We start from the raw sequence: 18,600 nt of genomic DNA on the forward strand, positions 1-18,600 counted from the left end.
TCAAGCTGATGAATCCCAAACGGGACGAAACGCGCACCCTGGATTCTATTGCTAGCCACCATCTATCTCTGCTTATATCTTGCTAGTTTAAAGTTTATAAGTTTGATTATTAAAAGAGTAATGAATGAATACTAATAAAATTATGTAATTAAAAATAAAGTCATCTAGCACTTCCTAAACTCTAGAAAATTGATTGCTTTCCTCATTTAATTTAATATACTATAATAAGCAGTATAAAATCAAATTGATAAATAGGCAAAACTAACCACATTCTGAACAGTTTGATGAGATTTCAGTGAACGAATCAGTGCACGGAATAAGTGTTTCTGTTGTTGTCTGTAGTTCTTTCGACAATTTCTGTTTTTGATCGAAAACACCAAGATCTCTAAAATAAGATAGTGATATTGAATGTATGTATGTAGACGACTGACGAGAGAAAAGTATATGTACAGTACAATGAATTTGTGTGTACCTTTATTTCCAAACAATGTAATAAGTAAGACTAATTATTTATTATTATTTAAACACATAAATATTGGTACAAAAAGCACCAGATAAATATGCGCTTCAAAAATCTCATTTGATTTGTGTGAAGGCTACGATACTGCCAGGTGCCTAAACTGAAGCACGTGGTTTTCTTAGGGAGCCACATCCCGAGCCTTCGACCTAAAGGTCTAATCCACAAGGCAGTGGAGCATCGTGAGGAGATGTAGTCCCATGGTAGCCGGTAACCAAATAATTGGTTCATACGCCATTTGTTCCTTCAGGAGCCTGGATCCCATGTGCACCATTGGTTTGGAATCAGGGTTTTCCAACTCCCCTAGGTGAACCCTCCATGTCCATCAACCCGGTTAAAGCGCCGGACACTCGCTCTTCGTCCTCTCAATTTCGTAACCAACAGTAATGCCACGAGAAGGTAGTGAGTAGGACTTCCCTTTCAGAGGCTATATATTCGCGTGACCATGTGAGAGCATTTCGAGAGGGAGAACGGACTCTCCCCACTCTCAGCCGTACCAGGGCATTCGGGGGCAAGTAAGACTAAATAATTCTAAGAAATTGAAAACTATTCATCAATCTCCACAATTTTGTTGACAAACTAGGGCATACACATGGTCGTGTTATTGTAAAAAATTTAAATCAATTTACTCATTTTATGTTAAACAGTTGAAAGTAATCGACCCAATACCAAACTTTTTCCTGGCAACCAAGATTTATCTGCACTCTTCAAAAGAATTGGCACTTCCACTGATAATTCTGATGCGCATCACCAAACGTCACAGTCGGAGGCCATACCATCGAGTAATAACAAGTTTTTTTTTAAGGGAAAGCCCTTTAGTTCGTAGCATTTTGTTTTGTCTGGTAACTATACGTTGTAAACAATCTTAAAAATACTTTAGATGGTTCATATAAATCACATCTACCTGACGATAGTGTCTGGCTTAACAGTAAAAACCATTAACCAGTCATAGCACGCAATTACAAAACACGTGAGTCAATTCATAAATTTATTTGAACCAGCCGTAAATGGAACTATAGAAAGACCCCAAATGCCCTGGTACAGTCGAGGGTGGGGACAGTACACTCTTCCTCTCGAAATGCTCTCACATGGACACGCGTATACTCCCGCTATCAGGGAAGTTCTGCTCACTGCCTCCTCACTACAGCTCCATTCTTTACGAAATTCACAGGACGAAAAGCGAATGTACGACACTTAAACCGATTCACTGGATATGGAGAATTCACCTCATGGAGTTAGAAAACTCTGATTTCAAATCAATGGTGTACATGGGCTCCATGATCCTGATGGGACAATCGATGTATGAACGTATTGTCACTCACCGACTACTATGGGACCTCATCTCCTAACGTTGCTCCACTGTCTTGTTAATTAAACCTCTTGGTTAAATGCTCAGTGTAGTGAGTGGTTGGAGACTGTGTGACATGGCTCAGAATCGATCAAAATGGCGTAGGTGCATACACTCTTTGTCTTCTCTTAAACTATAAGATTGAAATTGCTTCATATATTTCTTCCTGTACTATATCCTGATATACAATCTTTCATATATTACCACCATTAAATTGACTACTTCTATGAATTTGGTGTTCATCTTGTTGTGCTGATGAGGTATGGCAACGTAGACCGATACATAAATGTGCCTGTTCCTACGTTGTAGTTGAATGACTGACTGACTAGCCCCTAAGAATACTAACCACCTGTTTCGGTTTGGGCGTCCGGGCAGTATTCCAGCTTTCACGTAAATCGGATGATGAAGTGTGGCGCATATATATTTGGTGTCTCCCTATACCAATGTTTGTGTTTAAATAAATAAATAAATTGCATTAGACGACATTGAGATTAAATTAAACTGGATACATGTTGTCGTATTACTATTGTCCAGCTTTCAGCAGTTAGTTATTATTACCATAAGATGGCTTATGGAGATTCTAAAACTGCATAATTTATAATACGCAGGATTATCTTGGTTGAACAACAATTGAAAATCAAGAAGCTCTGGATATCCATTTCGTCCTATTACAGGATTCCTCAGCAGTGTTCACCAAAAACACCACTGTGGATCGAACCTACGGGTTTCGAGTCTAGTGAAGAGTCCTCAAACGTCAGACAATGAGCCGGTATCCTCCAACGGTTTGCGTACGTATCAATTACCCACCAAAAGTATCCGATGATGATTAGGCAACCGACTGATATGTACACCACAGGATCGCCGTGCAACCGTTCAGAGGTCAAGCGCTCGCCATGAGATCTGAAGGTCCAAGGTTCGACCCCTGTGAGATCATAAATAAGGAGTTTTAAAGACTCTCATACAATAACGACACCGCTTTGCAGAGCTTCCTGGTTTTAAAATGGTTGTCCAGAGCCAGCCGGTAGTGGAAAAAACTGTGCATTTACAACGTAGATGAAAATGTCTACAAAGTGTACAGAGTTGCTAAAATAAACTTTGTTTAACTGTTACCATCACTCAACTTTTTTCTTATGATTAATAATTTCTAAATGATAACAATTAGAGTATCATAAGTACTACAATTAATCAATTAAAATAGAGAAAGATAGTCAGCTCACCTAAATACTTGAGGTAAAAGTGTTTGAAATCGATCGATTAATTTAAACCGATCATTTACATAATCACTTTCTTTCTGTGAGCTAGCTAATTTTTCACTGGAAGGTTTACACTTGTCCGAAACTTTTTCCAATTCTGCTACCACAGATCGTCTAGAACAATAACGATTTAAACCATCCGTTAAATCAAAGCATGTTCTAACCTAGACAAATAAAAATAATTAAAATTAAGTATATATCATTGGAACTACATAAATTTCGAGTGAAAATATAACTTGATACGTCACATTTATCTACGTACGCACAAATACAAAACTCTTGTCTAAAATTGTTAATAATTTACACATTTACATTGTAAAACATACCACTGGAAAACTATGCTTAGTAAGTTATAATACGAATGAGTCATATGGTGAAATTATTATCATTACTATTATTTGAACACATAAATATTAGTACAAACGGGCACCGAATACATATGCGCCACATAAGTCACTTAATTTGTGTGTGGGCTGTGATAGTATCCGAATGCTCAAACTAATTAAATCATATTATACATTATGTAACCTTAAGTTCGTTCAACAAGATTTGATCATTTCGTAATTTTGTAATTTATATCACGGACTGATTGTAACTGAACAAACATAGAGAGCCAGAAACTACTGCACAATAGTCTTAGAATTGAATTTCCAAGAAGTGAGTACTTACCAATCCATCACGAGATTAAAACTCTTTTAGACTAAAAATCACTTTAGACTTGATAACTGAATAATTTTATTTATTAGCACTTTTAGTTTATTTCATACCTTATATTTTTACAACAATTCCGGCTAAACGATAATAGTGAGACTCAAGTGAAATAATCCAACTATATTTTGTTTGTCAAGGAGATTTTTTCGAAAAATTTTCTAAAGAATACTAGCAGATAAACAAACGTAGAGTTGAAATATACAAATGTTATCACCATTCAAACTCAATCGTTGAAGTTGATAAATTAGAATATATTATATCCTAGTGAAGACATAATTCTTGGTAACTTCCGGGACCTATTAACGGACTATCATTCTATATATATTGTTATTGCACAACTATTCAGTGATTAGATTTAATTTATATATATTCATATTATTACATGCTTCATTTTGACCTATGGATTATTATTATACGATTTACTGTCCCTACTGTCTCCCACATTCACAGCCACAATTGCCTTGATCTTGTACAAATATTATTTTCTATTTTATGGTGTGATGTGGTCTGTTTGTCTGGTATATAAACTGAGTATATTTGAAATAAATGATTCGCATACTGAAGCTCTTATTGATGTTCTGGACTCAACTGGAAGGGCTAGGCGGACAAAGGACCAATAAGAACGCTAGACTGCTCATGCCGGTCGGACGTCATTGGTTTGGCACAGTGCATTAGACAAGTCGTATTTGAATTGGTGGATAAATCACGTGATAAAAACCTGGGCATAAAATCACAACAAACTGGCGACGGTCTTTTTTTAATTCATAACAGAATATCTCTTAGGTTTATTCAGTTATATTAACAGGTGCGGACTAGTGTACTTGGCTTTGAGCCACGCACTAAGTGTGACGATTAACGATACTACCCGGTTGCCCGAACGGAAGTAAGTTCGAACCTGAGACGCATTAGCTGAAAGTTGGGCGCCTTAACCACTGATCCACATTTCCACTCTGGAGATATCGAGGTATCTATATAAAAAATTAGTGTATCAATAGAAAGATAAATCAGTTTGGCTCAATAGATGAATAATAAGAAACTCTCATATCCTACCTTATCACAACACTAAAACCAAAGATTACAAATACAGCATAGTTTTGTCAGAAAAAGCGTGACGCTATAAAATAAAACATCCAGAAATAAGGAAAACAGTACTTTTTTATGGAGAAACCTACCCTGGAAGATCGACGTTTTTCAAGTCCAGCAGTAGCATTTAAATCATCATTTGATGCCTCAATATTTAAATCACCTACATCATCTTTCATTGTATCATATACAGCATCAACATTTGGTACTTTTTCAATATTCGAATTTACAGCATGTTCAATATTATCATTCAATTGTTCACCAAGCTTTGAATTAAAAGAAGCTGATGATGAAGATGTTGTAACAGTGTTGTTTGAAACTTCATTTATCTCATTAGGAACTGATTCGAAATTCAGTAAATTTTTGCACAACAGTGATGTTAAATCAAGAACTGAATGAATTGCCTAAATATTAAATTAATTAATGAAATAATTTAGTTAGGCGATGTATAGAGATTGATTCAGGTTGAAAATAGATTTCATCATGAAAATATGTCAGCTGGGAAATCACTAAAAGCTATTGGCCACTTCAGTCAGTTCAGGCATAAGCAATGTAGAATGTGCGACATAGATACATCAGTTCAAGTTCCCACACCATGTTTTTAGATGTAGACTACTTGGTCGGGGTCCACATGACTATCGTAACCAATGGTTAGAGACTCTGGATAACATGGCTCAGAATCAATCACAATGGCGTAGGTGCATACACTCTTTGTCTTCTCTTAAACTGTGAGATTAAGATTGCTTTATATCTTTCTTTCTACGAACTAATTCATTCTTCTTGTACTATATCCTTATGCACAATCTTTCTTCTACACATTACTACAATTGAAGTGACTACTTCTATGAATTTGGTGTTCATCTTGTTGTGATAATGGGGTGTAGCAACTTGGACTGATGTATATATCTGCCTGGTTCTACGTTGTTGCTGACTGACTGACTGACACCATACAATCACAGTGAAATAAAATTATAAAAACAAATGTCAGAGTAGTTAGATATAGTAACAATATAAGGAAAATATAAGGTATAAGCAATATAATTAAAGGAGAGTGAATTGACAGAGTAAGAAATTATAAGATGATTTTGAAAACTTAAGATATAAGAGAAGACAAAGGAATGAATGTATTAGCACCTTTACAACCGATTCTTAGCCATGTCACCCAATTTTCACAACCACTGATCAGGGTTGTGATCAGGTAGTCTGAACCTAGTAACAGTCCGATAGTCAGTGCTCTTAAGGACTGTTCCCAAACATTGGGTTGGAGATAACTAGCTTTCTTCTTGCATACTCATACACCAGCCAACATCGTACATCGAAGTTAGAGGTGACTGGGTATATGTAATATATCACAACCTTCAAAGCAATGAATAGTAATTTCACTCAATTCAGCTGAACGTGTATCATGGTAAAATTTCACAGGGGCCAAATAATTAAATGATATCATCTTTTCAATAAATCTCGAGCTGATAACAGTCTATGATAATTTAGGAAAACGAAACTTACAAATAAAGAACTTTTCAAAAGTAAACCGGGATCATATCCCCCAGGCATTACCAGTCGCCTCAAGATTACAGGCACACCTTCCTAACACGTACCAAATAGCACAAAACCTGGGTCTATGGCTTCATATCGACTACCTCTAAACACCATCACCTTACATCGCAACATAGTGCAAACAGTGTCCAGTCACCTAGACAAGTAGCCATATTATAACTTGATCAGTAGAATTCGATATGCACACTAAGAAGAATTTGACTACCCAGTGATCAATCAATCGCAAATACACCTCAGTCCCACAGGAGATCAGCCGCAGCCTAAATAGCGCAGTGGTAACGTCTTAGACTGTGAAGCTAGGTGACATGGTATCGAATCTGACAAAGAGTATCAGTTCCCTCAAGATTACAGGTACACCTTGCTGACGAGTAACAAATAGCACAAAACCTAGGTCCATGGTTTCTGGTCGACTACCTCCAACAACCACCTTACCTTGAATTCCACTTGTTTCAGTAAAGAAACGGTAAAATAATCATGATAATTAGATAACAACGTTCAATCATTATTTTAATGCAAATAAAGAAAGAAATAAGCGTACATCAAAGTTTCGGTAGCAAAATAAATAAATACAGTACTTACTGATTCCATGTTTAAACGATCATACATTGTTATTGTTTCTTGAATCAAATGTAACCAGCTGATAGATAGGAAAAAAACAGAAATGTTAAAAGAAATAATCGTGATCATCATCATCAAAAGATTATAAGTTTCTAGAGATTGCTCCAAATGAAGATTGTTTACATTACTAAATAATTGTATCTAAGAAAACAATCAAAATTGCAAATAGTCCTAGTTAATCAATTTGTCATAGCTTGGCGATGTGCTGGTCGCTGGCGATCCGACTCATAGTCATAGTTTGAGACATCTTTAAAATTACGTATCAACCACTAAATTGAAAGCGAAACAGTAAATCATTTATAACAACTATGGAACGAATACATATTAAACTATTTTACTTAAATACTGTATAGAAGTTTATTAATTACAAATTATCTACATAAAATGTCAACACATTTTAACGACACTATTTTGATCATTACTGTTCCATCCACTAACTGATTATAATTTCTACTAGGGAGTATTACACAGAATAGGTCACCTAGATGGACGTATAGATGTACCTAAGACTGCTGTACTTTAGACACCTAAGAAGTTTACTGTGATTATTTATTTATTTAAACACATAAATATTGGTACACGGGAGCACCAAAATATGAATGCGCCACGAAATAAAACTGAGATCTTGAAAAAATAAAGGAAGGTGACTATAGTAACAAAAAGAACAAAAGTGTACAGATACCAGTGAATGAGAGTTTAGAAAAATGATGGAAGAAGCAGCTAAATTAGGAAAAATACGACCAGAAAGAATTTTTCCAGTTAAAGAAGTTACTCTCAATTATATGAAGAAAGAAAAATAAAATTAATACACGATAGCCACTGGCTTATATTCTGAGTCATATCTGATAACGTCTCAAGCCACTGTGTTGCACCATCTCCAGGACCTCAACAAGAGAGTCATGAAAGTCCAAAACAGAAGTCAGTCCTATACAGCCTTCTTTCATACTACGACACCATGTCATACACTGGTTTCCTCTCCGCTTTTTCCAACCAGTCCTAGCGTCGGCAAATAATGCACTACGTGCTATTCTCTGAGACAGCATTCGTAGAACATGTCCAAGCCACCGAAATCGATGTTTCAAGATAGTGAAACTAACTGGATTATAGTCGCTCTGCCCAAACACACGATGCCGAACCTCCGCATTACTAACATGGTGTTGACACTGGATGTCAGCAATCGTTTGGAGACAACGATGGCCAAACACAGAGAGTCGCTTAACACATTCGACTCAGAGAGGCCCTGTTTCACAAGCATATAACAAAACTACTCTCATCTATGCGTTGTAGATCCGACCTTTTTCAGCCAGACTAAAATCGCGAAGGCGACAAAGATGGTCCAAATTGGCATGAGCCGCATAAGCCGGCTTTCACTAGACATAAATTGATCTCATCACTCACGCCACCACCAGCACTTACGCAACCACTCACTCAGATACACGAACTTCTCTTCTACTTCTACCTGCTCACTACCCAGGATGAGAGCAGGATCAGGGTCCAGTCAGTCTTGTACAAGTACTTTGAACTTAAAAGGTGCAGAGCATATACCATACCTACGGATACTAACTGCCAACTGATTAAGTGCGGATTGCATGGATTGGGTATCATCGCACAGTAAAACAATATCATCCACATACTCAAATTCGTGAAGTCTTTCTCCAGGTAACAGATCAACACCGCCATCGCCTACATCCATCAGAGCCGTTTCTAAAACATCATCGATGGCAAATTTGAATAGGAATTGTGAGATTAGGCAACCCCACCTAAACCCACTACTTGAATGAAACAATGGAGAGAGATGGTTGTATCACCCAACTCTTGTTTGTATATAAGGCCTTCAAGATGTTGATAAACTTTACAGGCATACTCTTCTCCGATAGAAAATGCCAGAGAAAAGTCATGTCCAACGAATTGAAGGCGGCCCTAATGTCAATAAGTACAACGATTGTTAGCGTGTAATAAGTATGGTGGTGTTCTAACACTTGTCGGAGGGTAAAGATACGATCAATACATAAAATATATTACCTATTATGAGCTAAATATAATACTCTGCACATAGTCATAGTATCTTTTATGCGTTAGGGACAGTTAGAAGCAAGGTTGATCCCCTCCCATTGTGTCCGAAACTCCCATCAGCACAATAAAAAGAATAAGCCAAAAGACAAATATCAATGAATAGTAAAAATAAACTACTCCACTGACCTTAGATGTTTCAGTGGAGATGGAAATTTAACCAATGGAATTTTTTGTGGTTCTGTTTCAGCATCTTTTTGTTTACGATATACTATTCGAATATTCTGTATCTCTTGATCAATCTAAACAAAAAAAATACAGTGTAATGTGTAGAACTATAAACTATGTATAAGGATGACATGAAGGACAGTATACAGTAACATACTAAATTTTCATTTTATCACCAACAGCCAGTCATAGTTAATCATAATCATTGACAAACCTGGCACATGCGTGCATCAGTTGAAGATGCTACACCATTTCAGCACAGAGGGACGAAACTATCAAAACCAATATCAAAGTGATAGTAGCAGTAGTATTGTAGTCAACACGAACACGAGTGGGGACAAACGAACGTATTTGAGCACAAACTTACAGAATATCTCACTAAAATATGAGAACCATATAGTAAATAGTTAATTTACAAATTATCAATCAATTGTCTCAATCTTGAACATTCCTTCTGCAAATATCCGTCTATAGTACCTGATTATTATTGTTCATGCATTTTCATACTAATTGCGTTTCGTTCCTGTTCTTTCGTTATCGATCTTCTAGTGAAATACATTCAATGCCCGACCATCGTTATATACTACTTATGTGGATATAAGTAACCCATACCACAGTTTCAGTAATAGCAAAAACGACTAGACACAAAGGCTATGACTCTAGAAATAAAAGTAAATTTACAATATAAAACTAATAAAATAATTTTGAAGTCCAGTATCTAAGAGAAGACAAAGAATAAGTGTATTTATGCCACTGTGATAGACTCTAAACCAATGTTACCCTAAAAATAAAACCACTCTTCATAATCACAAATAGTACCCTAATCAAGTAAGTAGTCTAGTTTATCGCCAGCATATAAAAGCTATTCAAAAATGATTCAGATACTCTTACAGGTAATTTCTTCATTAACTGCTATACAACAGTAAAGCAATTAAACTGTCAGTATATAAAAGACTTTACATATATTAGTAAACTACTGAAAAAGTAAAGCTTTATAACACATTTCACAATCTACTACAAACCATATTACTATCAAACAGAACACACTGAAGTAATCAGAACTATTGCCCACATGATTTCTGGTTATTGACTAGCACAGTTAATACAAATTTTCTCTCTAATCCGCTAACAAACGTAAGAATATGTGGAAATAACGAAATAAAGGATACTAATTCCGTCATATACTTTACTAAATGGTAACAGTAAAGATTCATAACCCCTCTTTAGGAAAGATTATAACGATCTAAGGGTCGAAATCAGGTAAATTGCAGTTTTTGAAGACCTACTGGTTGACGTCCACCATTATAAAAAAAAATCATTTCCAAACAAATCGATAAATTGTATAATTCGATCCAATGATGGCTATCAAAACAGTTAGAATTTTCATAGTTTAAATTATGAACTGATCATAGTTAAGTCACCACTGAAGACACAGAAGTACTAGACAGATATTTGTCCCAGTATGGAACTCGCCTATAGTACACATTCACGACCACGCACCCGGGAATCAACCCCAGGACTTTCAGGTATCACAGAGAGCGTTTAACCACCTCTAAACCACTGAGCCAGCATCAAACAGTATATATATCTAACTTCAATCAACTCACAATATTATGAAATCCTCATTCATTCCCTGAAATGGATAACTGTTTCACACCGGACATAGATTAAACTCCATTAGTCACGGTTTCTCACTAAAACATTAGGAGTTGTATCTTGAAGTTATTCACTAGCGAGCATATGATTATTAGTAGTAGTTTGAAGGGATTTATGGAGACTAAAATTCTTATAGTTTAAATAACAAGCTGATTTAAACTATGAAACTTTACAGGCTCTATAAATCCTCCTGTATTAATAATGATAATAATATTTATTTTCTTCTCATATATATAAGTTAAAATAGTGCATAGCATAAATTATTACTAAACGTTAAAGTTGAAATCCACTCAGTCATAAAAACCAAATAAAACTTGGCATAGATATGCTCTAATTCACGTTGCCACATATTACACCACTGTAGAGAGAGGAAACCAAGGTGAGCAACACATATGTAGCATTATTAACAGTACCAATGCAACAGTGATAAATCAACGGTCATAGAAATGTAACGAAATACACTAAATAATAACAATAATAAAACTTAAGGTTTAGGAGATCAAAACTGAATACTGTTTAGCTGTATGGCAATTGATTTTGAGCTATGTTGCTTAACCCTTTCAACAACAAATCCCAACTTTTACACGAAGTGAAACCAGTAAGTTTACACTTTGTACTACCTATAGTAAATTTGACAATGAATGAAACGCATATCCGTTTTTTTTAAAAAAAAGTCATTAACCGGACATTTAAAATATCAAATTTACCCGTTCAGCTTCATCACATGATGGCAGTTGATTCAAAATATCTGGCCTAAATATATTTATATACAGAATTAGAAAATAGTAATTACCTTTGCAGGAACAGATCATGAATCATTTCATGTAAACTTGGTTGAATTGTAAGAATTCGATTAATAAAATAAACTGCATATTCACTAAAAGGATCTATTTGTAACATACGAACTGATAATTCTAAGCAAACTAAACAAAAACATAAATAAAATATTGAAACAATAATCATTAGTATGCGGAGGAATAAATGAAAGCAAAATATTGACAATAAATTGCAATATCAGAAGGGGTTTAGTGGAGATTTTAGTAATTTTATAGAGTTGAGATCATGAGTCAATTGAAGCTAGACCACCATCGAAAACGTGGAAGCACTGAACGGCCGTTTCGTCCTGTTATGGGACTCAGCAGTGCGCATCCATGATCCCGCACTCGCGAGATTCGAACCAAGAACCTACCAGTTTCATGGATGCGCACTGCTGAGGAGTCCCATAACAGGACGAAACGGCCGTTCAGTGCTTCCACGTTTTCGATGGTGGTCTAGCTTCAATTGACTCATGATCTCAACTCTATAAAATTACAATAGTTTAAGCTTCTAGAATGTAAATGAATTTCGTAGTGTTGCTACTAAAATTCATTGAAAAAAAATACATGTTCATAGGTGTATTGTAGATCATGACATACACTCAGTTTACTTTACAAGTATTCAATTCATATGTATAGTTTTGTGTAATAATTCATTGAACTAACTCTCAATTTCCTGAACTTATACTTCAAAATTTACTCACTTTATGGTAGCAATAAAAGAAGCCATTTATGCAGAAGCAGAATACAACTTCTCTCTAGCGAGATTTCAAAGATTAAATCAGTCATAAGATGAAAAAGATTTTAAACATTGGATCCTGTCTAATGTAGATAATTTAAATAGGTACATTTACGGCAGATATATCATGGTGTATTAAGTAGTCAGAGGAATTTAACCTAAAGACAGGATGAAATATGAAAGTACTTTTCGTAAAAAGAATATTTCATGAGTTTTATACCCATGTAGTTTTATCAACAAAGGCACACGCAGCAATACAACAATGTTTTCGATTATTTCTTCCACACTGTACCTTGACAAGTGACACTGGTTGGAGTGAGAATAAGTTGGCAGAAAGTCAGTAGAGGGAAAATCCAGTCGGTTTATGAATCTATTGACACAGACTGAACTATGTTGTTATGTATAAACCATCGAGTTGGGATCTGCATGAAAATCTTGACCAAGTGTTGGAGACCTCATGTGATATGGCTCCAAATCATCCATGATAGCTCAGATGTATTCATTCTCTTAGATTCTGAATGTTAATTAAATACCATATTCCCTGATTTCAGTTTTCTTAATAAATTTCTTGACATGTGGTATTTTTTAATCATGACCTTTAACGCCAACTTCTTTGTCACTTATCTGCTTAATGTAATCTCACTATGCTCACTTGGAGTGCTAATTTGGCCCAGTGCATATTTGTGCTAGGTACTACATTAATTACAAATGAAATGAAATGAATCAATAAGATACTTATGTAGGTATCGGTATGCTTATGATGAATGAATGCCTCACACGGGAAAAAAAACTACTTAACACATCACAGTAAAAAGGATTCAAAGATTATGAATATATATATATATATATATATATATATATATATATAGCGTACTCTCTAGTTCAGAAACTGCAAAATACAGCGGCAGAGCTAATTGTAATGCAAGTGGATGAGATGGCCTTTTTGTTAATATATGATCTATTGAATTGACAGCGACTTCAAAGAAACCTGAACGAATAGCAGCACGAGCTAAACGTATCCAAAGACTTAAATCATTCGAGTCAACCTGTAAAGCCTAGAAAGAGAGAGAAAATAAATACAGGAAGATTAAAACGCTGGACAAAATCATTAAAATGAAATTAAGTGGTGTGTAGGAGGCAAGTGTTAGTATCACCAAAATAACGCACCTGCAGTTAATCAACGTCAGAAAACTGTTTTGGCTCCCCAGAATATATATGGCAATAAAATAAATAAATAATATCATTCAAATCACGAACCGATCTAAATTAGAACAACATTGGAAACCTGGAAGTACTGGACGGCCGTTTCGTCCTAGAATAGGACTCCTCAACTGTGCACATACACTAACCCACCACAGAGGATCGGACCTTGGACCTTTGGTCTCACGCGCGAATGCGTAACCTTTAGACCACTGATCCAGCATCCAACGGTGTTAATGTCCAACCTCAATCAACCCACGACATTCCGCTACCATAATTGGCTTAACATTAAGATTAAAACACGGAGTTCAGCGAAGGGATCTCTTTTCAACGAATTTATTATCAAGTTGTACAGTCGTACATATATGAAAATGTTTTATTAAAGTACTAATTCCGTGAACTCATATTCAAGTTGATAAACTTAACAAAAACAGACAAATACAAACAATCATCAGTTTGATATAATCCCAGAGATAAGAGTGTTCTAATCAAAAAGCGAACAATTAATTTATGATTAACCAACGAAATACAAGAAAGAAACTATAGGATTAGAAAAACTAGTTACTCATGAGTAATACAGTTATAATAAACAAATCTCACAGGTGAAGTCGACGAATCCAATGATAGTTTTTATTTTACACTGACATCAGCTGAATAACCATCAATACGATGATTAATATCTCCACACTGATTAGTAACTTACTTCCAGATGGATATTCTAATAAAAATCTGTAGCATGTAATAAATGATAACAACTAGTCAGAAAGTGAAAGTAGACAAACTGCAGAAAACTCAGAGACGAATATAGTGGTGTTCAAACTACAGAATAAAAACATTCCTAAAAGCAATTGAAATGCATTTTATTACACTGAGTAGTTACGCTTTGACATACTAAACCCGGTACATAACTATTAACCTTAACAGTACAGAAAGTATTAGTCTTTCATCTCCAAGATTTATATAATTAAATTAATTTTTCATTTGTACCAGGAAACAAACAACTGAATACTTGAAATATTTTACCCTGTAATTTGAAACAGTTAAAAAAACAAAATTTATAGTAATTCAATTATGTAGCTCAAATCAGAGCTAACAAAGTACTAACTGTTAGCGGGACATAGATTGGATTAAAGCATGTTTCATGCATGATGGTGTTGCTGAGCGCTGATTGGCTAACTCTAAACCAATCAGCCCTGGCAAATTATTGGAAAGAAATCTAGAAGCTTCTTATGTATATACTATAAATATATGAACGTTATTCAAACCAGTGATTGCTGCTCACCTACCATTGTTATTTTGAATACAATTTCGATTCCTGTTCAACGTGTTCTGATTTTGGGGTCTTGTTGAGTATCATCGTATAAGAATACTAAGCAATAGGAGTAGCTGGGTTGTTTATTAGCAAATACAATTAAAACACTAACTATACATTACAAATATTATCACCAACTGACACTGTCTCATCAGTCATCTAAAAATGTAAAACTTAATAGCTGTTTCGCAACAAATAAGGTTGTTCTAAGCTTTAAAAAAAATCACTTCTATGTTTGAAAATAGTGACCCTAATCATAATTTTAATTACATGCAATCATAAAAATTACCAATTAACATGAACAGTAAACATGTATAAGACAATCAGTCAGTTAGACACAACGTAGAACTTCGTACGTACGTACATCACTTCGAGTCGCCATACCACATCAGCACAGAGATGCAGCTGTAGATTCAAATCCCATAGTGGTAGAAGTAGTAAGAGTATAAGCATAAATGTGAAAGATTAGGGTTTGAAGATGTTATTGAAGGAGTATAATCCAGTGAGATAAATTTGGAAAGAAAAAAAAAGAAACGGACATGAAGAATTCAGATTAGAATTTGGGAGTATACAAAGAGTGGATGCACCTTCGCCATTGCAAACGATTTTGAGCCATGTCATTCAACGTCTCTAACCATCGATTTCTATCATCTCGTGAATCCCAACCAGGTAGTCTACACCTACCAACATGGTTCAGTCCACTTGTCAGCGACTTCATGGATTTATGCCACGTTTTGGTCTGGCCGCCCCTAGCTTTCTTCCAACCTACTCCTACACCATAAAACATTGCACGTCGGGGCAGTCGGTAATTGGGCATACGTAACACGTGTCCCAACCATCTCAGCTGATGAAGTTTCACTACTTCATCAATCGATTTGACACCCTTACCTAGTACCCGTTTAATAACAACTGTATTACTTACCCGGTGGTCCCCGGACAATAGCATGTGTATATAATATGTATAAATATTCAAAAGACTATTATTGTTATTACCTTACTAAGTAGATCAATACCTTCAGCATCTTTGTTCAACTTGAAGTAGATACCTCCAAGTAATTTACAACTAGCAAATTTTACTGATGCTAATTGTGGAGTTAATTTCTACAATATACAAAAGTTGAAATAAATTATTCATTAGACTCTTTGACTAAAAGCAAACACATTATCCATTACTAATTTGACATAAAAAGATAATATCCACTCAAAATTGAGGTCATTTAAATTTCAAATCACAAAAAAAAGTTGAAATACTATTCCATAATATTTATGACAGTTTCAGAATCAAGAGAAGATCATTACATCAAAGTAGATTATTTGCTTAATGAGACTTTTAACGTTATTTCCAAGAATAAAACCGATTACCCTAACTGAATAACAAAATCTACTTTATGAGATTTAAAAATCACACCATACAACTTAAATGAATGTTAAGTTCTCAGTTTAATAGCTAAGCGTGGTAAGATCCCCACTTCTGTGAAAAAGTGGAAAGATTTTCTGATGATACAGCATAATTACGACTAAGAAATCCAATTTTATGACTAAATATTAACTATTCATACGTCTCAATCGTCAGTTACGATAACTCTACTGACCAACCTTACAGAGTGTAATTGATCCGGTTTTACAATTTGTTGGAAACGTAAAAAAGGTATCAGTATTATCATTTTCGTTCACCAATCTGAGTGGTACGGATAAATTCTTCAAAATATTTGTACACTCTACTGATAAGTCCCAAGAAGTATGAAGTCTCAATTTATGCCTTTTGGGCATAGGTAAGTTATCACTATCAATATTATCACGTATATTTATACGTATAACAACTAGATAATAGTGACGTGTTACACTACTTACTATGTCATTAGTATATAATAAAGGCGTATCAATATTTTGACAAAACAATACTTTCCAACAAGCGGTATTAAGTTGAAATAATATCAGCAGGTATTAGAGATCAAATGATCTTGAATGACCGTTAGATTTCTATGATTAGATGAATTTTGTGTGCTATGTTTGGCTTTTCACAAACCCTAACGATAAAACCATATTTACAAGTACTTACAGAAAGAGATGAATTAACTAATGTTGATGCTTCTGTAAATATATATACATATATATCAAGGTAGTTGGTATATAAGTCATACATACAGAACTACTTGAGGTATTAATGTCCCCTCAAGAATATGAATACACCTCACTGATGAGTGACAAGTAACACGAAATCTAGATCAAGCAGGATTTCCTGTAGACTAATGTACACATATCTAGCAATTTAGAACACCGTTAATTATCTATAACTCATTCACCAGGTACAGATTTGTATACTCGGCTTCCAGATGCGCTGTGAGGGTCACTAATACTACCTTCTCACCCAAACTAAAGATCTAAACAGTTGAAAGCTGAGAGCTAATGACAAGTAAAACATAACATGGAAAACAGAAAAGTAAGACTAATCAAGATAGCTAATTGTTCGCATCTAATATTTTTTAATCGTAACTGATGTCATCATAATGAATAATCAAAAGTCTGTAAAAACCAGTCTTTGTGGGCAAACTCAATGGTTCGTATTTTGAGACTGGGAATTCAAAGTTTACTTAAGCACTGAAACTACAATATAAAAACTAACATACTCCAAGACTAAATCGCCTAAAATTATATGCATGTTTGTGTGGATGTTAAAAAACGTTAAGTATGAAAAATCACTCGAAACAAGATGACACGAGTTTTTGCGAAAACTAAAAAACTCACATTGCTTTCAATGACAAAGCTGTTTAGAATACTTTCCAGGACAGGTCTGGCCTTGGGTTCATCATCAGGACAATCAGATGAGCAAAGACGTAAAGCAATATGATACAGCTTGATTACTCTGACCTGGACAGTTAAAATGAAAATGCAAGGATAAAAACTGTTGTGAATACAAAACCTAAAGCATTATTACATTACAATCTAACCTAATGCATAGAAACTGGTTAAGATAAAACTCATAAGATTGTCCTCGAGTCCAACATATACTTAACTGAAATGTCTCCCTTAAATACACATCCCTGGATATGAAACAAGTTTTCAAACAGATGACTATTACTTCATAACCATAAAAAATGCTAGTCAATCTTAATTACCTCTTCTGATTCTCGTGCCTTGGTGGGTTTCAAAAGACTAATGACGTTCGGTGATATTTCCCCCAAGTCAGAAGATTTACAAACGCTTGGAATAATTGTAGTTTTAGGAGTTGCTGATTGGTAATCATTGGAAAGAATAGCGTGACCGACTCTTTCAGGTAAATGCGAATTCCCATGATCATTTGCACCAAAGTTAGAACTATTAGAGGAGTCTAAGTCACATGACGAATGCTTGTCCGAAAAATTTAGTGCTTTGAATGAGAACTGTAAAAAGATGAAACAAAAGCGGGTGTACATTTCTGAAGTGAGAAAACAAGCGCAAAAGCTAAGCCAAGGCCTCAATACAAACATTTTCGCCCAAATATCTTGTTACCGATAGTTTTGTAACAGGTTGAACATATTACAAGTACATTTACCCTGGAATATAATTCTCCCGA

General features: G+C 35.0%; 1 protein-coding gene across 1 annotated transcript in view; it reads right to left on the minus strand.

The window, feature by feature from the left end:
• The window catches only part of Smp_166780 (hypothetical protein), a gene marked incomplete at its 5' end in the record, with an annotated part of 67,195 nt that overhangs the window by 48,351 nt on the left and 244 nt on the right, over nt 1–18,600 (minus strand). Inside the window, 10 exons of the mRNA XM_018798873.1 lie at nt 267–385; nt 3,083–3,282; nt 5,002–5,316; nt 7,049–7,106; nt 9,287–9,368; nt 11,812–11,904; nt 13,410–13,590; nt 16,041–16,148; nt 17,793–17,915; nt 18,164–18,427. Of these exons, the coding sequence (XP_018650719.1) occupies nt 267–385; nt 3,083–3,282; nt 5,002–5,316; nt 7,049–7,106; nt 9,287–9,368; nt 11,812–11,904; nt 13,410–13,590; nt 16,041–16,148; nt 17,793–17,915; nt 18,164–18,427 (1,543 nt within the window). The remainder of the gene's footprint in view (nt 1–266; nt 386–3,082; nt 3,283–5,001; nt 5,317–7,048; nt 7,107–9,286; nt 9,369–11,811; nt 11,905–13,409; nt 13,591–16,040; nt 16,149–17,792; nt 17,916–18,163; nt 18,428–18,600) is intronic.

This window comes from Schistosoma mansoni, chromosome 3 (assembly GCF_000237925.1).
Source record: "Schistosoma mansoni strain Puerto Rico chromosome 3, complete genome".
Lineage (NCBI taxonomy): Eukaryota > Metazoa > Platyhelminthes > Trematoda > Strigeidida > Schistosomatidae > Schistosoma > Schistosoma mansoni.